The sequence below is a fragment of the Hemiscyllium ocellatum genome, chromosome 14, assembly GCF_020745735.1.
Source record: "Hemiscyllium ocellatum isolate sHemOce1 chromosome 14, sHemOce1.pat.X.cur, whole genome shotgun sequence".
Classification (NCBI taxonomy): Eukaryota; Metazoa; Chordata; class Chondrichthyes; order Orectolobiformes; family Hemiscylliidae; genus Hemiscyllium; species Hemiscyllium ocellatum.
The window spans coordinates 30732586-30756706 of NC_083414.1; the positions used below are offsets into that span (position 1 = coordinate 30732586).

Consider the following 24121-nt stretch of genomic DNA (forward strand, 5'->3'; position numbering starts at 1 on the left):
ATCATGTCACACAATAAATATAGAAGAGTTGGGTCATTTAGCCAATGCAAAGTCAATGATCAAGAAAATATGTTGATTCCATAATTGATTTTTCTTAGGATATCTCTTTTTAAAAATCTGTTTATAGGATATAGGCATTGCTGGCTAGCACATATTGTTTAATCCTTATTTCCCAATGTTAAGCAGCAACCACTTTGATGTGGGTATGGATCACATGTAGGTCAGACCAGGTAAGAATGGAAGATTTCTTCCTTAAAAGGATCTTAGTGAACCAGATGATCAGATAGCCTGTGCTTTTCTCATTCTTGATTTTTAGTGGATTCAAATTTCACCATCTACCATGGAATGTTAGCCTGTGTGTATAGATTACTGTGATATTACCATTACACCACCACCTCCCCTTTTACTCTCACTAACTTACTGGATAGTCAGGTGCACCTGAGAGTGTAGTATCATTTCTAGACATTTCAAATATTATGAAATGACACCTTTATCACCTTGATTTGCTCTCATTGTTCAAATATATATGCAGATCTTGCATACCCATGTTGCTACTGCACATAGTTATGTATGAGTTGTCTCCTGACAAAAATAAAAAAGCTAAATTTTCTAGCATTTTCTGAATTTAATACAATTCTGTCAATATAAGTACCAACTTCTTTACATCATCTCTTGGTATCTCAAATCAGAATGAACACAAAGTGTTTGAGTGCAAGATGCTTCGACTTGAAAGCTCTGTTTTTGTTCTATTCTTTAACATTCAAGTCACTTTTTTCATGATAATACAATAATAATTTGAGGTTTGACTTCAATTGTTACTCGTCAATTGATTTTTCTTTTTCTATTCTTCAGAACAATGTACACAGGAGGAGACATGCACCTTACTTCTAAGAAATCTTTAGGACTGGCAATAGCAATCAGCAAAATCTCCTCTCCCCCAAACAAAATGGTGAACCTGATAGTATTATCCCAATTGAAATCAAAAAATGTTAACACAAACCACACAAAATATTGCCAGTTCTTAATTTGCACATCTTGAGAGCAATTATAATTACAATTAGAATACTGCTTTAACTCTAGCCTTCTATTTTTCACGAGTACAATGCTGGCTCTGTACTGCAGTAAAACATTTGCTGACCTAGAGTATTGATAAAATCTCAAATTCCCTAAGCCCACTTCTGTTAACATAGAGGTTTCATTCTAGTACTTTAAAAAATTGATACATGACAGTTCATTCACTCAGGCTGTAAAAAGGAAAGCCATTCTTTTCAAGATCCATTAATGTATGTTTCCTTCAATAATCATAGTGCTTTTCTTCCTTCCCGTGACAATTTTCTCTCCTTTTTCTTAATAGCACTTTCTCAGTAAGGTGCCACTATTGTTATGGCCATGTGGCATTCTCTCTGTGGAAACTTCAAAGTAATATTTGAGCAGAGAAGGCATCCTGGCAAAGCCTTATATTTTCCCACTTAAATTTCACTACTAATTGTATTCCAATAAATTTTGTTCTTTCAACTTGGAAAGAGAAAATCGTCACGACAAGTAATGTTTAATTTAGAAGCAATGACCCTGGGTCAAGTGTGGCCCAGTGAACTAGACACATTGTTATGACCGACAGGAGAATTGAGTTGGTAATCAAATGCCACAACTCCACAGGCTGTACGAAAAGTATAAATGTCTTAATTACTAAGATGGTAAATTTATTTCTCCTTATTACTGTATCTAGAACAAACACACTTTAACCAAATTTCATCAAAAAATTCATCAATAAAAAAAACTTATTCTTTAAACAGGTGGAAAAACAATATTGACTTAAACTATGTACATCTTAATTTTAATTCCCGCATTCATAGAGGGGTAAGGCAAACAACGCTGCAGAGGTATTATAGGTGGGAAAACGTAGGGAAAAAAATCCATGTGGATCAAGAGTCAAAAGAAAATAAGGATAGAATGAATTGACTTCTCACATATCCTTCAGTTACCTGTTGATTAGATCATACTTTGCTATTCATTGCAAAGTAATACAAGACCCTCAGTTCAGATGGAAGATTACTTACACCTAGATCTTTAATTTGAGTAAATAGTTCAGCTTTCAGAGTTTAAGATACTGAATTCTGGAACTTCCTGTGATACTTATGTTGAGATATCTCTTCACCTGGTTTTCTTTAAGGGTCATCATCTTTTTACTGGCAGTCGCGGGGGAGATGCTTTCCTACCTGCAGCTTTCCTTCTCCTGCCAATAACATCTAAGTCTATGGCTAATCAGAAATTTAAAGTTCAAAAGTTGTTGCCAGATGATGTCAACATAGATCCTAGGTTTCCCTTTAGATTTTTTTTGTCAAGTCATTAAGGTTGTGAAAATAGACTAATCAATGTTTTAGAAGCTTTGGATGGTCTCCTTTTCCAGAATTTACTTTTGGATAAACAGCAAGGAACCCATAGATCTCTTTTACACTTAACTTTTTCTACAAAATTAGATAAGTTCCTCTTCAACCAATTATTGTTTATACATGTTTCCATTTTCAGTCTATAAAGCCATGTGCTTCTGAAAACATTTAATTGTACATTTGCTGTTGGTCAACTGATTAGTTGTACATAATTGATTACTCTGGTCAATTATCTAAAACAACAAATATTTAAAATATTGTTGAAAAAAGAATGAAACTACCTTAGTACACTTAAAGGCTTGTAATTTTATTTATGCAATTCAGTTACCTGAATAATTAGCAAATCAGGTAAACTTATACCTGGACTCTCACTACTTTGACATATTTCAATACTGACATCCTCACTTTTTTTTGCAAATGAGATAGAATATTTATATCTTTCACCTGTCAAGGCATTATTGACCCTCAGAAGAAAATATAATTATGAATGGAAGATCTTGGAACATATGTCTTGTTTTAACAAAAGAGATTTCCTTAAAACAGTTAACATGAATCTGTAAACATACATTACAACAACACCAACTTAAATAACACCTCAAACATAATAAAATATCCCAATTTGCTTCACCAAGACATGAAGGCAAACTGTGGCATTGAAATGAGGAGTTTGACCAATTAATGAGTGTCTTAGAGGACCATCCCAAGGTAAAGAAATGGTGAGGTGTGAAAGAAGGATATTCCAGATTTAGGACTGAGTCAAATGGAACACAAATGGAGTGACGATGTTTAGGTATGCTCATGAGGGCGAATTAGAGGAGCACATATTTGCCAGAGGGTATTAGGGCTGCAGGACAGAGCCTGACAGGGACTTGACAGAGCAATTTCAAAATTAAGCTGAGAATTTTAAAACAAAAATATTTCCCCCTGGCAATTGGGGTCAGGGAGCACGGGGTGATGGTGAGAAGGACTCAGTGCATTTTAGGACACAAGGAGCAGAACTCTGGCTGATCTCAATCATCAAGGAAGGCCAGCCAGTTTTAAAACAGTCAAAGGTGTGGGTGAGAGTTTCAGCACTAGGTCAGTGGTATCACTGATGGGAAATAGGCAGTCCTACTGACAGCACAGACATCTGTTTTAAAGTTTAACTCAGGCAACAAAACTGTATGGTTCAGCAACAGTCAATTACCAGGGAGAGGAATGGAGTTGATGGTTACTGAATGAAGCTTTTGTGGAGACCAAAGAAGGTAAAAACAATGACGGTAGATGCTGGAAACCACATTCTGGAGTAGAGTGTGCTGGAAAAGCACAGCAGTTCAGGCAGCATCTGAGGAGCAGGAAAATCGACGTTTCGGGCAAAAGCCCTTCATCAGGAATACAGGCATAGTGCCTGAAGGGTGGAGAGATAAATGAGAGGAGGGTGGGGGTGGGGAGGAAGTAGCATAGGTGAGTGGGGGTGGGGATGAAGGTGATAGGTCAGGGGGGAGGGTGGGGGAAGGTAGCAAAGAGTACAATGAGTGGTTGGGGGTGGGATGAAGGTGATAGGTCAGAGAGGAGGGTGGAATGGATAGGTGGAAAAGAAGATAGACCAGTAGGACAGGTCATGGGGACAGTGCTGAGCTGAAAGTTTGGAACTGGGGTGAGGTGGGGGAAGGGGAAATGAGGAAACTGGTGAAGTCCACATTGATGCCCTAGGGTAGAAGTGTTCTGAGGCAGAAGATGAGGCGTTCGTCCTCCAGGCGTCAGGTGGTGAGGGAGGGGCGGTGGAGGAGGCCCAGGACCTCCATGCCCTCGGCAGAGTGGGAGGGGGAGTTGAAATGTTGGGCCACAGGGTGGTGTGGTTGATTGGTCTGGGTGCCCCGGAGATGTTCTCTAAAGCGCTCTGCTAGGTGGTGTCCAGTCTCCCCAATGTAGAGGAGACTGCATTGGGAGCAACGGATACAATAAATGATACTGGTGGATGTGCAGGTGAAACTTTGATGGACGTGGAAGGCCTGGTTATAATAAAGAAATCAGATGAAGTGCTGGTGATGTAAGTTCAGCATCACTGGCATATACACAAGATACACAAAACAGTCTAGATTCACTGAGTTTTCCAATGATCTTGCTGAAGAGAACCATATAATTGCAAAATCAGAGGGAGCCAAGGTGAGGTCCTTTGAGGACACCAGAGATGAAGCAATAGGAACTGAAAGAGCTACCGCTGCCTGAAATCAAGTGAGAAGTATTGGTTTCTGTTTGTATTAAATTGAGAACCTGTGTGTCTCGATCAGAATTAACCTGTAACCCAGTTTATAAGACCACAAATAAGATCATACACTGTAAATAAAAGTGTTCCTCTTACTTCAGTAAACTGTCATTGAATAAGGAAGTTACTCATATATGCCCCTTCTTTCTTTTTATGTTTGGGAATTCATGGGAAACACTGACAGATCTTCCTCTTCTTCAAAGCACCATCAGTTGAAAAATGAAATGGAACAGAAATGCCTTGAAGTCAAAGTCAAAGGAACACAACCAACGCAGAAGCACCAGAGGAATAGTTAACAAGCGTACATCGCAACAGGAAACTATGACAGCACTGAATGACAGTGACATTATTTATAGATATAGAACATGATGGTTTGCTACTTTCCAACATGCAATGCTCTGCAACACCGAGTAATAGAGATGCACAGCACAGAAACAGACCCTTCGGTTCAACTCGTCCATGCTGACCAGATATCCCAACCCAATCTAGTCCCACTAGCCAACATTCAGCCCATATCCCTTCAAACCCTTCCTATTCATATACCCATCCAAATGCCTTTTTAAAATGTTGCAATTATATTAGCTTCCCCCACTTCCTCTGGCATACTGCAATAAAATGAAAATATATTTTTGGAATGTCAATTTCACAGTGATGTAAATTTCATTTGACCATTCTGTTCTATTCTGAAAATGGAGCAGAGAATTAAAATGATAGGTCTCACTGTACTCTGATCTCTCCCTCCTACACTGATCTAATGAAACTTATTTCAAGCACAAGGAACAACATCTTATCTTTCTATTAGACACCTAACAAACTTATGGATTCAATAATTTGAGATGATTATACTTGGTCCATTTATCAGATGCCTTTAGCTAAAACGTACTTCAAATATGTAAAATTATAAAAGACTTTGAACAATATATGTGGCTACCAATTTACAACCTCCACTTAAGAGCCTTCATTCAGCTTACCTCAGCTAGGAATGTTGGCTAAACAATAAATCCCTGCACGGATTTTAAATATTTTCCCCTCAGTGCCTATTGGCAGGTTTATTATGGGATGAAGTGATTTGGGTCTGCTTTCTAGCCCCCAGTTCTTCAATGCATAGTCTCCCCTATTGCTCGCATTGAAATCATGAATCAGAACAATACTGAACAAATACAAACGTTAGTCATCCTGTGATTTGAACCAGTGAGGACAGGATTGCTCTCCGTCCATTTCAATGTTTCATCACAAAGTACTTGGCATTAACAGTAGAACTGCCGTCAGTGCACATCCGAAGAATAGGAACCTTTGCAATATCATTAGAAAGCTTATACTGACCCCCAGAGGAAGATGATCAAAAAGATCTTGCTGTAATTTCCTTTTAGAACCCGTCTTCGTCAATTTACTTGTCTGAGGAACCTTCACTCAATTCTCAGCTTTAAAAGGTTTTTAATCAAGTCATGACTATCATCTTTTGATTTGCTGCTGTCCATTTATTTTCATTTTCTGAAACAAACTTGCCACATGCTGGTGGACGTGAAGTGTGATCAAATCAGGAAGCTGAATGAACAGCTCTGGTGCAAGCTTTGTCAAATACTTTATCATCCCTCTACCTGCCACAACACACTGTGCAATCCACAGCTCAGCCACTGCCCACATAAGCAACCCCCTTCCACAAGAAGTACTTCCATCATTTTTGCATTATCATCCAGATGTTTACTTATCTGATAAAATAAAATGGTCGCTGCTAAACCAATCACTTTTCCAACAATGAACCACTCAGGAATCTAAACTTACTTGCTCAGTAAATAAAACACGATAGGTTGAAATGCCTGAACCCAGAGGAAATCCTTTTCTCTTTTCCCTAATACACATACATGAAGAAATTTCAAAAACACTTTTATTGCTAACATATTAGTGGAGAAATATTCATAGCAAGAGTTTTCATAAGGAATCAATAGATAATTTATTCTGAAGAATAGTCTAATAAAAGATATGGAAGCCATTTCATAGATCAGAATAGATGAAAAGCTTAGCAACTGTAACAATTTACTTAGTACTAATTATTTCAACCATTCTATATTTTTAAAAAATGTATGCATCACACACTTTCAATCCATGAACCTACTTCACCTTCGTTAATTTTTTTTACATAATCGGAAAACACATGGTTAATACTTTCTGTCCCAATACCGTCATAGACTGACTCTAAATAACACGGTAACTCTAATTACAGTTTCTGAATTGTGTGTGCTTGATACCCACTTGGCCTTCCCAATTTGTGTCTGGAGCAGTCATTCCTTTTCACATTTTCTTTCTCTTTCCAGCCTTTATGCTTCCCTTCCTAGCCCTGACAACCTCGCGCTCCTCCTTCCACATGTTTGAGCAAACATGATTTACTGACTCTGCCTGTCCTCATGCCTGCCTGCTACCAGATAGCTCTACAATCTGTTCACTACTGAACAGTCCCATGGTTTGGAATCCTGGTTCATACCCATGATAGGCCTTGCCTGAAGCCTTTTGTCCCAGGCACAAAACTCAAACATGTCGCCTGTAGTTCAAATCCAAGTAACTAGGCACAAGACATCGATGCAGAAAGAAACAGGGAAAACAGAAAAGTTAACATGAAAAGGACACAAGGACAGTATATGCTAATTTATAATGAGCAATAGCATTGAAGATCCAATAGGTATATTTAAATATACAATGCAATTTTTAACAGTTTCTCTTATAACATAGAAAATCATTCAGATGTAATAATAGATACAGATGAACAATATAGCCCTCATTTTCTGGAACACAATATTCATAGGCTGTTGTACAAATTCCAGAAGTACACATTAAACAGCCTGAAGAATAAATGATCACATACCAAAGTAGATGGACTGGAAAAGTCTCCTCCTACACTGGGTTCAGAACAAGTTGCACCTGGCACCTATGGAAGAGAACAGTCATTTTAAAAAATAATGTACCAGAATAGTCCATCCTTTGAGAATTGTACAAAAATTAGAAAACATAAAAAAAATCTCACATACTGTTTTCACATGGGCATTATTCAGAATTGTTATACCGAGTCATAAAAGGCATTGATGGGAAGGAGTGAAGGACTGGTCATCATAATTCGTTTTGCAGTAATTTTTTGCAAGAAATGTAAATCATGCACATTTTGAAATATACTAGACGCATCCCATAAGTACAAGATGTTGTTGCAATTAATCACAGTTAATTTCATGGCACTGCAGATATAGATTACATCTTTGAAGGGTAGTCACTGTACCAAGCAGATGGATTCTATGTTGCAATATCTGATATGGAGGCAACTTTTCCTTTAACCAAAAAATGTAAGTGATTTTTGGGAAATGTCAACCTTAAGTGTCAATTTTAGGAAGTTTATGAAAGGTTTTTCTGCACAAGCTCTAGCATATTTTCTGATGCAATTTTATGCAGCTCACCTCATGAAGTATGTATCACAATCCCACAGAGCAACTCTTACACACCACTAGCTGAAGTGGTCAAGGCCTTCTGGGTTTCCCATTGCTGGGTGCATATCTATATCCCAGCACCAGGTCAACACACTACCAGTCAGAAATAGCTCTTCACAGGAGCAGTGTGGGAAGAAATGCCTAGGGATGGCTGATAGAGGTAGATTGGTTGACCCTGTTTGCATACAGAGATCTACAGATCCTAATGGACAGTGGTGGAGAGGAGGAGGACGAGGACAGTTCTTTCCTTAGAACTGCCGGACCTTGCCAGCCTGGTCCGAAGTTGCCTCGGGAACACTCTAGTGTCCATGGTCTGAAGGAGTGCTCAACATTGCAGAAAGAAGTTCTGCCCTCTGTGAGGGTAAGAGCTGCCATCTTCTCTCAGCTACCTCACATTCTACCTCACCTAACTCTGTTATTGCACTACCTTCTACAAAGGTTCAAGATCCACCACTTGCATCAGTGCATGCAGCATCTTCTCAATGACTCCTCCCACAGTTTTTCTCCTTGTTCCATGAAGGTATGGTAAAAGGGGAAGTGATGTTTGAGTTTGATTTATTTTTGTCATATGTACCAAGATACAGTGAAAAAAGTGTTGTTGTGTGTGTTCTACAAGCTGATTGTATCCAACAGAGTGCATCAGGGTAGCAGAACAGAATACAGCTTTACAGGTACAGAGAAGATAGATAGAGAGAGAGCAAGAGCATGAGAGAGAGAGAGCGCGAGCAAGAGAGAGGAGTGCGAGCGAGAGAGAGAGGAGTGCGAGCGAGAGAGAGAGGAGCGCGAGCGAGAGAGAGAGCGCAAGAGAGAACGAGCCAAACATTACATTTGAGTGTGAAAAAGTGTGGCGCTGGAAAAGCACAGCTGGTCAGGCAGTATCCGAGGAGCTGCTCCTACTCCTCAGATGCTGTCTGACCTGCTGCACTCTTCCAGTGCCACACATTTTGACTCTGATCTCCACCATCTGCAGTCTTCACTTTCACACAGTTGATTACATTTGAGAGGTCCGTTCTAAAGTCTGATAACAGCATAGAAGCTGTTTGCTCACACATTCAAACTTTGAAGGTGAAAAAGAGAATATAACCAGAGTGGGAAGGGTCTTTGATTATGTTTGTTGCTTTCCTGAGGCAGCAGGAAGTATAGATGGAGTCAGTGGATGGAAGGCTGGTTCGGAAGATGGACTGGGCTGTGTTCCAGACTCTCTGCAGTTTCTTCTGGTCTTGGGAAGAGCAGTAGACATACCATGCTGTGATGTATCCAGACATACAAATACAAAATAACTGAAACAAAGGAATCTGTGTCTGAAGAAGGGGAAAGAGGTGGAATGTGAACTTCAACTGATTCAATTAAATTCTTAAGGACTGGCAAGAAGTTTGTTTGTGATAATCAAAGTTGAGTGATCTTTAACACCTAAAATTAATTTCAAGGCTGCAGCATGATTAGTGTAGTGCAACTGTGCTGTTGTTTAGGGAAAGGAACAGACATAAACCTGCAAGATGGTGCTCTCTGTAAGAATAACCTGATTAATTTATTATTTAAAAATATTCTTAAATATGTTAAAAACATGCCATAAGGAGTAGTTCCTGAAAGAGGGGCTGGCAGAGATGAAATTATTGATTTGTCACAAGAAAAAAGTGGAAATTGTTGGAGAAATTCAGCAGGTCTAACAGAACCAATGAAGAGAAATCGAGTCAATATTTTGGGTCCAGTGACCATTCTTCAGAATTGTTCATGATGGTCAGATCCAGAATTCTGTAATTACAATAGCATATTAGAAGTGCAAGTTTTCACCTTCCTTTTCTGGATCCTTTCTGATCCAGAAATCAATATCGTACTGGGGAAGGACACAGGCTTTTTTTTTCTAAATCAACTTGTGCAGACATACTATACTCTGACCTTCTGGGCCAGAGATAGGGGCACTACCATTACACCACAGCATCCCTAAAAGAACTCAGCTCTTTTTAATTTTTTTTGTAAACCAACACTAAATTATGAAGTTAAGAACGTAGCTTTTATAGCTATTTTTAAATTAACTTGTAAAGGTATGTTATGACCTATCTCCAGGACAAGTGGGACTTGACTCTAGGCTTTCTGACTCTGAAGACCACCCTACCACAAGACCCTATAAGAAATCTGCTCTCCTTTTCTTATATAAAGAAAAAAATCACTGTATCCATTGCTATTGCTCTTAATCAACATTTATAACAAGGTTCTGTCAAGATCCCAGGTGTGAAATTCATAACTAGTAGCACGCAGCAAGATGTGGCCAATGTTTACAGTTGTGGATGCAATATACTGTTTGCATTGTTCATCTGTTGTTGAGATCAAAAACTTTTGGGGAAAAAAGAAGGAAGTTGATTTTTCCAGTCTCCCAATGCTCTAACTTGTTCACCAAAGAATACTTTATATAGGTTTAGCTGTCTAAAATGTACTCAAGTATCATGTACTTCAAAATTATTTCTACTTACAGGGGAATCTGGAGGATACTCTTCATCTCTTGAAAATGAACTATTAAAAGCCTTGTTGAATGTTTCACTGTTTTGCTTGTGCTTTTCAATTGTAGCCTGGATAACCTAATAAAAATCACCATAGTTTCATAAGACAGTCAAACGTAACTGTAGAATTGTCTAGAATTAAAAGCAAAGTGTTTTACAGCAAGTGACAAACCTGAAACCAGTCTTTCCTTTCTTCCTCAGTCCTTAAAAATACAATATTTTTGAGGATTAATTATACTGATTAGCAGCACTGAACTTTATTCTTGATGTAAAACATTCGAGTATCAAACAAGCATTAACCTTTCCGGGAAATATTTTTGATCGATTATAACATTTAACTAAAATGAATGGAATTTGTTAAATAATCAATGATGATTTAAAATATTTCACTTACCTGGTCTGAAGTTCTAAGCAACGTTGTTTTCCTATTATTGTAAACGTATGAGTCACATTCGACTTCGTAATTTCTTGGACCTGAGGAATAGAGTTGTATTTTTCTCCAAATGTTATAAAAAAATTTCATTTACAAAAAAATTATTGAACTCATAAATGACACAAACCTGCATGCCAGCAATGTCAATCCTTTCTCTCACACTGAATTTCTGCCCCATCAGTCGAAGCTTTGGTACACAGTAAAGAACCATATTGTTGAACTAAAGGTAAAAATATTGAATTTAGAATTGTATCCATCCATCATATTCAGGTTGTACTACACAGAGTACCAAAAATGTGAACATCTGCTGCTCGTAGTAGACTGATTAAAATATTGTCTGTATTTTGGCAAAAAGTATAGTTGAAGAATAATCAGTGCACTTATAACGCTATTATGCTATGGACAAAGTTTATGTCAATTCTACTAATAAACACAATCGAGAGGTCAGTAATTCAAGGATCCAGATATTCAGTCTTGTCTTCACAAAGTCAATAACAGAACATAAGCTAGTTTTTCCAATTCAAAAGTACAAAATTATACAAGATATTAGTAAGTATTTTACTTATATTCATTTGAAATGCCTTTCACAATTTTTCAAATGACAATGTATTGTCGAAGTCACTAAACCATTCATTTAGTGCAATGCATGGTGTTAAGTCTCTTTTGGCATTTTCCTTGAATTAATACTCACTTCTAAGTCACGAGGATGTGGACTTAAGTCCCATTCCCATTTCAGTATGGCACTATTTGCCGACAATGCAATGGTTACAGATGAAAGAGGAAAATAGGAAAACAAAGTCAGTTTTGAAACTTGATAACACAAAGCCTTCTGCCTCTTCTTATTTTAGTCTTTGTTTCAGCTGAGCAAATTTCATTTTTAAATAATTTATTTAAAATTTCAATAAGGTGGTGTAGAGTTGCCTTTTTGAGCCTCTGTAATCTATCCCTGGGCAGGGAAGGGATTACATGGTGTTGTTAGGAAATGGGTTCCAGAACATTTTCTTAGCAACAGTGAAGAAACTATAATATAGTTCCAAGTCAGGGTGATTTGGAGCTTATAGGGGCAATTGTAGGTGATGGTGTCCCCATGTATCTTCTGCTCTATTCCTTACAGGTGGTAGGGGTAATAGGTTTTGGAGATGCTGGGTGAGTTGCTACAGTGCTTCTTGAAAATGGGGTAAACAATACCGCTCCTATGCATTGGTGAAGGGAGTGGATGGCATACCAATCAACTGGATGATGTTTAGTTTTTTTTAAGATTAGGTAATCTTCGGCCCAACAAGTCCACACCAACCCGCCGAAGCACAACCCACCCATGCCCCTACACTTACCCTTCACCTAACACTACGGGCAATTTATCATGGCCAATTCACCTGACCTACACATCTTTGGACAGTGGGAGGAAACCCACGCAGACACGGGGAGAATGTGCAAACTCCACACAGTTAGTCGCCTGAGGCGGGAATTGAACCCGGGTCTCTGGCGCTATGAGGCAGCAGTGCTAACCACTGTGCTACCATGCCACCCACTTGGAGTGTTGTTGGAGCTGCATCAGTCAAGGAGTATTCCATCACCTCACATTACATTACTGACTTGTACCTCTCAGAATAGTGGATAGAGTTTTCAGCGGGGGATTCAGACAATTGAATCAAATCAGTCTTTTCCACCTCTATATTCATAACACAGTAAAATTAAAACCTTCAAAGACCTTTAAAATTGACTGCAGTGGTTTCTAGCTGAAAATGTGTTGTTGGTTAAAGTACAGCAGGTCAGGCAGCATCCAAGGAACAGGAAATTCGACGTTTCAGACAAAAGCCCTTCATCAGGAATTCTCAGTGGTTTCTAACCAAACGTTTTGAATAACCAATCCCAGACTTTGCAACTAATCAATTCTTGACAGTGGTTTGTAGCTTAAATAAAAGACCAGCAATTTACTAATCATTCAAAAACTTTGATATGCAAAATTAAATCACAAAGTGGTTTAAATTAGTCATCTAATTTGTCTATATTTTAAACCTAAAAACTTTGTTTCAGGCCCATTCACACAAAAGACAGAAAAACAAACAAAGAAAATATAAAATAGGCCAGATTACTGAAGCAATTTTCACAATGCTTTGGCAGGCATAAATGATGGCTTTTTGGCTGATTTTTCTATTCTCTACACTTCCAAGAGTGGCACATGGGACGTTAGATAAGATGCTTTCAAATCTACATGCTGCAGCATCAAAAGCCAGATTCCTTCACTCAGAAAACAGTCCAAAAACATAATTCAAACTGTAACCACACCCTGGCAGACTGATCTTCTCCTCCACAAGGTTCCAGTTACCATTCAATATCTGCCATCTGCTCATGCATATAGTCCTTTCCAGGCTTGCTGAAACCAATTTCCAGGTACTGACCTTGTTAATAGCCAACTTCTACAATCTTTTTAAACCAAGTGCTCTTCTTCAGTGATGAAGCATCTGACAAGGAACCAGCCTGCTATCAACTTACATGAATAAACAAAAGGTTGTTTGATCTGTTTATTTTAACATTAGTGGTTACCACCAACCCAAAAGTCATCTTCAGCTCTCAGCTCCAAACCAAAGTTGGTGAAAAAAAAAGGCTCTAACAATGGGAATTGCTTGTCTGTTGCATGGTGCAAATGTTACTTGCCCGTCATCAGCCTAAACAGAAATATTCTTGCTTCATATGGCACTCGCTGTTTGAGTATCTGAAGAGCCCAAATAGTGCACAATATTGTGTCACCATCAACGAACATCCAATTTCTGACCTTACAATGGTGGGAAAGTCAATGCTTGCAACAAACACCAAACTGCTAAGAGTCTAATTATATCCCAGCTTCTCTTGGTCTGCCAAAGGAATGATTAGTATATTTGCTGTTAAGAAATTCATTAATGAACTCGATACCGAGTGAAGGGACACTGGTTGTTGAAATATAAAAATGAATGGTTTAGTTGGCTTACCAGAAACAGGTACCGATCTTGAGCTGACCCATTCTTAGCTGACAGCTTTTGGATGTGGCCTTCTTTTATAAGTTCATTGGCAGGATTGACAATGTCTGCTTCACCTCCAAGCCTTTCATATACCTCCAACAGTTTGTGCATTTTTTCCTATAGGTACAAAATATTGTACTCAATACCTTGATAGTCAATGTATCAAACAGTTCGGTAAACTAACTCATGTCATTTTCTATCCTGCTTAAGAAAACAATCATGTGACATGCCTAATCTTTACATAAGTTCTAGCAAGTAAATAGAGTTTGAGATGTTGAATTTTTGTTCTCATGCCATGGAATGTTATGAAAATATTTTTTTCATTTATTGTACAGTCAATGTTGCTATAATGTGGTAGTTCCATTCTCATGCAATCTTATGTTGTAGGAAAATCAAGTAATAGCAGCACCATTTAAACCAATGGGCTGGAGTCACATTATAACCAATACACACGATAGAAAGTATCCCTAATTCACTAATCACATTGTAGCAAATTTGTGTTCACAAAACACGTGTTATAGCAGAACAACCTGTAAATTAAAATAAAAGGTTTTTTTAATATAAATACGTTTATTGAAAAGTTTTTTAAAATCTTCTACCACACATTTATATATAAGGAAAAGATATAACACTACTAAAACAAGAAAAAAAGTAGTACAAAGAACAAGGCTAGAGCAGAGTACCATTGTTAATAAACAACCCACTATTCTACCAAAACAAACATATCTGCTTAACTAAAACTAAACTACAAACATATTAAATAAATATTAGCTTAAGCTACATTCAAATAAATAATATCTCACTACTTTATTCTATCTCATTCATCACACCTCTACGGAGGCTCCCATCCCTGGGAGCACCACCTACAGTACCCATATTCTTTTCCTTCCAGTCTCCTCCTCCCGGTGCCCCATGGACACCCATAAAGATTCCCATGGCTATACCACAGTCCTGATGAATACTGCCGACAAGTCAGTGTCAATATAATTTAAAAAGGGCCTATTAAACTGTTCTGTTTTGTGGTGCACCATATTTGTGAGGTAATCTTCAGGTAGATGCTCCATCATCAGCTTACACCACCCCATATGACCTGGTGGTTTTTCTGACGTCCAATTCAGTAGAATGTAAAATAAAAGTTTAAGAAATTCTTAAGACTAACATTTCTGAAAAGCATCACAATTCCTAAATTTATATGCAAAAAGATTTTTGCTGAATATCACACAAAATTATAAATATATGTCAGAAAACTTGTGCCACATGGATTTTTAATAAATAGTTTCAACAGCAGAGTTGCTTCCAAGCAACTTTTTGTTTAATCTATCTCTAATTTTCCAAGTAACATCAACATATCTCACATTTAAATTAGTCTTGGGCTAAATATTGTTCAACATCCTACATATGGATTTAGCATAAACAGCTTGTGGGTCTGTTCCAAAGACCAAAACAAGAATGATAGCAGTACTCTGAACTGCCTTTCAACAACGGTCAGCATTGCTGCTTCACAATGTCAGAGACCCAGGTTCGATTCCAGCCTCAGGTAACTGTCTATGTGGAGCTTGCAAGTTCTCCCAGTATCTGCGTGGGTTCCTCTGGGTGTTCCAATTTCCTCCCACAGTCCAAAGATGTGCAGGTTAGGTGAATTGGCTGTGCTAAATTGCCCATATAGTGTTCAGGGCTGCATAGGTTAGGTGTATTAGTCAGGGGTAAATATAGGGTAGGGGGAATGGGTCTAGGTGGGTTACTGTTCAGAGGGTTGGTGTAGCCTTGTGCCGAAGGGCCTGTTTCTGCACTGTAGGGATTCTATGATGCGATGAATCAGTGGCGATTGATAATTATGATCCCGCCAGAATCTGATGCACATGTATTGTACAACCAATCTGTAGTTATAATCTGGATACATTCTAACCTCTTCTCCTTTCAAGGCTCAGGAAGTTGTTTTGTTTTGCTTCTTGGATATCTCATTCAACCTGGGTTAACTCTCAACTTTCAAACGTCTTTCCTGGTTTTAAAATATTCATTTTAAACAGTCAGCAGTTAACAAGCAAGATAGATAATTTGGTATCAACATAGTGAATTTAAGGTTAGTCTAATATATTACTCAATGTCTGGTGGCACATCTCCACAGTATATGCTAAATGAATAAAAGCTTCTGATGTATTCATGTCTTTGTCAAGCTATACTTGGCTGCACTAACAATTAATTGTTTAATATGCTTCACAAATAATATATGAAAGTTATTCACCAAGAACAGAACTAATAACTCAATTTATCTCTCTAATTAAAATAATAACTACTGCTGCCAAAACTCATTATTGAAATGACTCTCTGAAATCAGTAAAAACCAAAAGAATTGCGGATGCTGTAAATCAGAAACAAAAACAGAAACTGCTGGAAAAGCTCAGCTGGTCTGGCAGCATCTCTGAAGAGAAATCAGAGTTAATGTTTTGGATCCGGTGACCATTCTGAGCTAGACCTGCTTAGCTTTCTTAAATTGGCATCAGATGCCATATGAATTTCCAACTGATTCAAATATACAGACATTTGAACAACATCTATAATGTGAAAAGTGCAAGTCTGAAAACTAAACTTGCAAATAAGCACGTAATCTTATATTTAAAAATTGCCAAAGTAATTCTTGTTCCAGAAAAACTTGGTTGCTTGAATTTTGCTGCATTTCCCAGTTCATCTTTTGTTCCTTTGAGTTATGATAAAATGAGGATGCTCAGCTAATTAACACCTCCCAGACTGTGAGAGTGACAAACCAGTTCATAATTGTTCCTGTGCAGAATGTTGGTAAGTCCTACAGGCACTTATTGTTGAAAGCAGTTCAAATTACTACTGCACTTCAAATCAGTGCACCGAAATTCCTGAACTATAACAATACCATCATGCCTAGCAATGGGATAGAGAGCAGCTTATGATCTCCATCTTTCATTGAGTGCAATGTTGTATAAGACTGAGAAAAATAATGGGAATAAGACAAGAAAAGAGAAGAGAAAAGTGCTGGAAATATTCAGATCAAGCAGCTTCTGTGGAGAGAAAATGAATAGGTTTCAGGTCCAGGACCTTCTACCAGGCCATCAACCTGAAATAGTAACCCTGCTTCTTTCTCCACAGATGCTGCCTTTTGAATTGAGTTTTTTTAAAATTTCACATTTCCAGCACACACTGTAGCATGTTTTTCTATGAGAATGAACAGGAAGTTGTGGCAATGCTTATGCATGGTCAGTGGTATTGTTAGTCATGACAGACGTTCTTGTGCTTGAAAGTCATATCATGCTTTGCTGCATTTCATGTTCTACTTCCTTTGCCATGGACCATTTGCCACCCCTCCACTCTGCCCTACTCCTTTGCCTTCCCTTCCATTACCACAAGCTTTTCTTCACAAAAACAGAAATTGATGAAAAAGCTCAGTAGGTCTGACAGCATCGAGCAGAACTGAGGAAGGGTCACTTGACCAAAATGTTAACTCTGATTTCTCTCCACAGATGTTGCTAGATCTGCTAAGCTTCTCTAGGAATTTGTTTTTGTTTCCGAGTTACAGCATGCACAGTCCTTTCGGTGTTTTCATACTTTTCCTCTCCCATCCTGATCATAGTCCATTGCTTAGCTCATTCTGAAGTCACATTGTATGTGTAGACCACATTCCTGACTGTCCCCAACAAATACACTACAACCTCAAACATTAGCTTTTTTCACACACTTTAAATGATGCAACTTGAGTAGTGTGCTATTTCGTACTTTTGATTCTGGCCGATGCTCTGGTTTATATGTGACAGAGACAGGAGAGGAAATGAAAAATAGGAAATTGGTTAAACACTACTTCAGGACACCTGCAGAGGGCAATATACACATATAATTAGTCTCCTAAATATTTTTTAAAAGTTAAACGAAGATGTGAATATAAAGATCTGGTTTATGAGACATTAGCTAACTTGGTATAAGAAATCTCTATTTTATTTTTGTGGTTGTAGACAATGTACCCTCCAATTTCTTTTTGAAGTGTGTAGGTAATTTGCTTCAATACACAGGCCCTTTAATGGTTTTTGTGCACCTGTGATAACATGAAGGGACCAATGTGTGAATGGAAAGTGAGTAGTTGCTGCATGTCTGCACGGCCTGACAACTTAGAGAGAACATCACCAGTAGGTGTTGTTTTAGAAGAACACAAAGCATATTTTAAAGCTAATAAACCCCCATCACAACATATGCACACAAAAAAATATAATTTTAGCTTATAAGAAAAAATAATTCTTCTTATTTTCTTGCACAGAATCCAGAAATTGAAAGTGTGAAACAATTACTTTCATATTTCAGGTTAATCAAAAAATAATCTTTGTCTCATCAAAATAACCTATAATATTATGGCAAAGTACCTGAAAAGATTAGTGCTTGTTAACCTTCCATAAAATGAATACTACACGAATCTTTATCTACTAGCCCTCAAATTGGTAAGAATAACAGCAACTGTGCTGCAGTGTTAAAGGAAAATAGAGGGTGTGCCAAGTATATGTCCCACAATCAACAGGAAATAGCAATCATTTCCTGGTCTTATATCTGACTACAGTGAGTCATTAATCTGAGAAAGGGAAGGAAGTAAGTCTCTAACAACTGTAAAGAGACAATTAAAATGTTGTCTGCTAGACAGTTGAGCCTGTGAATTTTGCAGCTAATTGCTTTTTCCACTACCAAAGAGCTGGAGCTCCAGATAATTGTATCTGCAGTTTCAGCTAGTGGCAGTGAAATGTGAACTACAATCAAAGGTCCCGATTTTACACATTATCAGACTAACAGTCCCAGTCACATAGTTCAATTGCACAGTACAAAAACATGAAATGTTTGTAGATGTGCGCAGGAAACGTGATGTCATAGCTTCTTTGCTGCTGAATTTGAGTGTCCACATTGATTACAACGATTAATACATTTCTGCAAAAGAACACAGAGAAACCTACAAACTCAGAAAATACTCCATTTAAAGAATGAGGAGAACTGAAAGCAGCGATTATGAAAATTGCCTTAAACGGATTTTGTTCTTTATATTAAAAAGACCAAGGTAAAATGCAAAATATTTTCAATAACAAATCAAATATGGACATATAAAATAGGTTATTTTATTTGCACAGGATTAATTTCTAATTGGGAGCAGAACATTTGGTTGTCAATACAAAGTACAAAATGCAATAAAACGCAGGGGTAAAACGCAGCACAGCAATTTTCTCACCATTTTTCGAATTGCCACATTGGAATGGTTGGCCGCTGTTGAAATAAGCTCCAATGACTCTGAAATGTAAAAATTGATATTCAGTCTATAAAATACACAATTTATAAATATTTACAACTATAAACAGCTACATTTTTAAAAACAAAATTACTTAGGCATTTATTTTAAAAAAATATAGGGATTGGTTAAGTGAAAATAATGTGGAAGATGAGCAGCGATTGTATTGAATTAAGGAGTTCTCGGGGCACATGGCTTGTTTCTGCTCTGACTTCATGTATTCTGAAAACTAACAAATTTATTTCCCTTTCTCCTTCTCATCCAATTCATCTTCCTTAAGGCATTCACTCATTTAATGGACTTTAGCCACTCTTGGATAAATCATCTAACTTGCCACTTTAAACATGAGCCTCAGTGCTGAACAGTCAAAGACTAATTCACTTTGAAAGTCTCATATCTGAGCCACTAACAAAGATAAAAATTGAAGGATGACACACAAAGCAAGGAAAGCTGCAATTAAAAATTAAGTCATCCGGCTCATTGCATCTTTTAATTCATATTTCAGGGATTACATTGACAATTTTACAAATGCATCCTATTAATCAGGTTTATACATATTTTCTGAGATTTAGGAAAATATTTGCTTCCATTTTAAGTATATTGATTATTTTCTCAATTGCTCATTTTCAATCTTTGTCCTCATTATTTCTGGATAAATATTAAAAATGATCAGCATACAACATGCATTTGGAGGCTCAGTGCAAAAAAAATGCAGATCGTATCAGGACAATTGAATCTAAGAAGACAGCTCAAAAAAATACAAAAGAGATTTACGTTTTTTTCCTCTTTATTCCTTATCCTTCAAGTACTAGGATTTGTGGCCCATCCCTAATTGGTCTTGAACTGAGTGACATTTCAGAGACCAGTTAAAATTCAACCACATTGTTGTGGATCAGGAGGTCACATGTAGGTGAGGGTGATAGATTTTGTTCCCGAAAAGATATCAGTGAACCACGTGTTTTTTTTAAAATGGCTTCCCCATTACAGGAGATGTATTAATCGATTTTAAATTCTAGCTGTTGCTGTGGAATTTGAATCCCTGTCCCCAGAGCATTAGCCCTGGCCTTCTGGTTTGCTCGTTCAATGAAATTACCACTATCACACCACTCCCTTAATGAAAAGGAACATTGTCAGCAAGTATTCCAAAGTCAATCCTGTGTACATGCTAAGCACAGATACCCAACTAAACTTATACTAGTGGTCATTTCTTTAAATCTGTTCATTTTCTACTTTGTGTCACAAGTACTAAAGAACATGTGCTGCCCAGTACGAAGTCATGGTTATTATGACAGGAATGCTCTTTATATTTGCTGCATGGTTATGGAAAAAAGCTTCAGATCTAAATAATGTGCCATTGATATCTGTTGAATAGTCAACCATTTCTATTTGAAAGAGGCTTGTTTCTTACTCTTCGCATCGTTCCTATCCTCAGAATCCTCAGGCAATTTCTTTAAATAATCCTTTAAAAGCATCTCATAACGTGGAATGCGTTGTACTGGTTCCAACATGTGATGTTGTAATGTCAGATTACCACAAACGTCTTGCTTCTGTTAAATTCATGAAACATATTAATAGATCAAATAAAGCAATCAAATAATCCATCTCAAATAAATTAAAAGCAGTGACCAGTAAGACAAGTGAGGACATATCGAGCATTTTAACCAGTCAGTGGCTGAGGATAAATATTGCTGTTCATTTCTGAGCCTCTGGTTCAGTGACTAGATAGCCAAAAGCAGCTTTATGTTCACATGTTCATAAATCTTCCTTCCTCCTGGGAACTAAAAAGGTAACTATTTCACTCTGCTTCTCTAAAAGAGTGAGAATTGGAATCTTGAGAATCTGTCACCAGCCATTTCACAAAACATGCTGGTTTAGCCAATCGGTTATTCAATTAGTAATTTATTAGTATCAGTAGAGAATATTAACGTTCCATGTGGTCTTCAATATGCCACATTCCATCGTTTAGTAACAAATATGATTCTCTATTAAGCTATGATATTTAGTTTATTAAACGTTCGGGCTAGACCCAGTATGCTGCTCCTTTAACAAGGTTACATTATTTTTTTCCAAGAGGGGTTGTAAAAGGCAGACGTTCCGATTTGTATGGGAATGGGTAACTTTGATTAAAGCTAACAGATAATGCCTAAGGCAATAATCTGGGAAAAGGCTTTCAGCACTTTTAAATAAACACTTGTAAAATGAAAGGTGAGTGACCAGTTCTCCCACTTCAGGGATTTTTCTATTTTAGTTTAATTTTAGCTGGGGACCTAGAGAAACAGCTACTGCAGCGCAGAGGTTCTATGCGGATTCTCTCACTGACACCTCTCTTGTAAGACCCTGGGTTTGAATTTGCCTTTTTTGCCAAGACATGTGTTTATGAGGATGTTGAAGGAAATTTGAACAGCCTCGTTAAGTTGTGATAGAGTCTGTTGGGTTTTCAGATAGGTTAAGTTATTCCATATTCTGTTCTCTTTTGTTCATGTTTCATTCAGTAGTCTGTAAATAAACTCAGTTTTGTTTAAAATGGAGTGAGTTAACCAGCTTACATCTGCTTAAAACAATTAGTACAGTTGGGGTCTCAGCTACCTTCTTGAAAAGGTTCTGAGGGAGTCTGACCTGGTCCAATAAACCAGTCCAACCTGCTCATTATTTCAAGAATATATCTCCTGACCATTTTTAATTGTTAATCCATATTGCTTGTATTTTCAAAATTGATTTCCCAACTACAAAATTTTCTCTTATAATATTTTAGTTTTTGTTTTGTCAGGGATGATCATCGCCTGATATTTCTTAAAGTAAGGGCATTGTATTTATATCCTTTGCAACATCTTGGTAACTCACCCTATGTTCTTAACAATTGTTTCTCATGCCCAAGAACTACAGCTATTTTTCTAATCAACCTGTTCAGAGATGTTATTACACACCTTTAGAGCAAGTGGGACTTGAACATGCATCGCTTGGTCAAGGGATAGGAACACTACCACTGTGCCACAAGTGGTACCTCACTTCATAGCCATTCCTCTAGAGGACCTTAATCAGCACTAAAATAATTATGAACTCAATTCAGCCAGTAGCACTTATCAAGGGATGAAATGTTTGAGTGAAAATTCAACTTCAGAACTTGATGCAGAATTGCATTGTAGCAAACATTCCACTGCGGTACTTGAAGTCTATCATTGTTAGCATCACTATCATAGAATTCCCATAGCGTGGCAGCAGGGCATTCAGTCCATCAAGTCCACATCGACCCTGTGAAGAGCATCTCACCCAGATTCACTTGTTCCCCATCCCTGCAACCCTGCATTTCACATGACTAATACACCTAGCCTGCTCATCTTTGGACTGAGAGGGGAAGCCGGAGTACCTGGAAGAAATCCATGCAGGTATGGGTAGAAAGTGCAAATTCCACACAGACAGTTGCCAATGTCTGAAATTGAACCTGAGTCCCTGTTGCCGTGAGAATTGCGCGTATATCCTATGTTAGTACTCATTTCCATTGAAGATCAACAATGTACAATTACAAAATTATTAGTTTGTGAATAGCACAGTCTATAAACAAAAACAATTACATTTCCCTTGAGCAGGTATATAACCATTTTATAATTATAAAGGCTTTCAATTGCCATTAAATTTGCAATGGAATCATGCCAAGAAAACTAAGTACAAAACAATCTATTTAATCCATAAAAATCTAACTTTATGGAATAATTAAGCTCCATCTGTAACACGCTATTTCATTTTGGATCTATACTGCATGCATTTAATCTCAATTGACGTGAAATGATAATTGAGAGGGGTATCAGGCTCAACCACATATTGAACAGGTTCAAAACATTACATGCTATGTAAATAGGGTTGAAAAATTGAGAACATATTGCTTTGTAGATCGTGATCATTCTGCGCTCAAAATGCCATAACTAATTATAGAAGCAAATAGGTATAGTCTTATGTAATTAGGGTACTCACTTGAATGTCCTGAATGATGGACTTAAATTGGGATGATCGCTGTGTCCAGGAGTTCACCAGGTCCATTGCTCGGTCAAAATTCTTTACATACTCGCCATACATCTTTAGGAAAGGAGCTAGTTTTTGAAGAATATCACCTATTCGAGGATTTTTGTCCCTGCAATGAACAGAATAGCCAAAATTACTGCCGTTTAAGTTGGTTGCATTCTCAAGTCAACTTAACACCTTTGCAGACTTCAAAACAAACCAAACTGTGTCTTTGTGTTCTGTTACACTTTTATAATTTTAGTTGTCAAATTTTGACTAAGTGTTTGTTTAGACATTTCCTAAAAATGGACACATTAAGAAAATGCACCAGTATAACTCGAACACAAGGCAATACAGTTACTTTTCGACTGCAATGCTATTCAGAACAGTTCAACCCTCACTTCCGGTTAGGAATCCATAGCAGTTTTGCAATTATTTTTCTCCATTTTTGAATTATCTATATAACTGCTTATTCTTTCACTACACAAATCCAGTGAGCCAGTATTTAAACCATCTAGGGCACTCACTCCATCTTGGTCAGGACTGGTCTTCTCGCCTTCACTAAATTTGCTAACAGTGCAATAATCCGTTTGCTTTGGCAATTAGCTCCTGTCCCTGCCCCACTAGATGCACTGCAGTTAAATTCCTACCAATATAATTGTTTCTTCACTGGATGGATTGAATGAGCAAACTGTGGCACAAGGAGCTGAAAATGTGTTGCTGGTTAAAGCACAGCAGGTTAGGCAGCATCCAAGGAACAGGAAATTCGACGTTTCGGGCCAAAGCCCTTCATCAGGATCAGAGCCCTTCTCCAGCATCTGCAGACC

The 24121-nt window shown here is 37.6% G+C and overlaps 1 protein-coding gene across 2 annotated transcripts in view; it reads right to left on the minus strand.

The window, feature by feature from the left end:
- The window catches only part of fgd (faciogenital dysplasia), a 216925-nt gene that overhangs the window by 17223 nt on the left and 175581 nt on the right, over positions 1 to 24121 (minus strand). For both annotated transcript variants that reach the window (XM_060835574.1, XM_060835575.1), the window contains exons 7-15: positions 23268 to 23424; positions 20710 to 20848; positions 19245 to 19303; positions 13994 to 14140; positions 11155 to 11247; positions 10989 to 11068; positions 10767 to 10797; positions 10568 to 10672; positions 7490 to 7552 (exon numbers count right to left, since the gene is read on the minus strand). In XM_060835574.1, coding sequence (XP_060691557.1) covers positions 7490 to 7552; positions 10568 to 10672; positions 10767 to 10797; positions 10989 to 11068; positions 11155 to 11247; positions 13994 to 14140; positions 19245 to 19303; positions 20710 to 20848; positions 23268 to 23424 — 874 coding nt within the window. The remainder of the gene's footprint in view (positions 1 to 7489; positions 7553 to 10567; positions 10673 to 10766; positions 10798 to 10988; positions 11069 to 11154; positions 11248 to 13993; positions 14141 to 19244; positions 19304 to 20709; positions 20849 to 23267; positions 23425 to 24121) is intronic.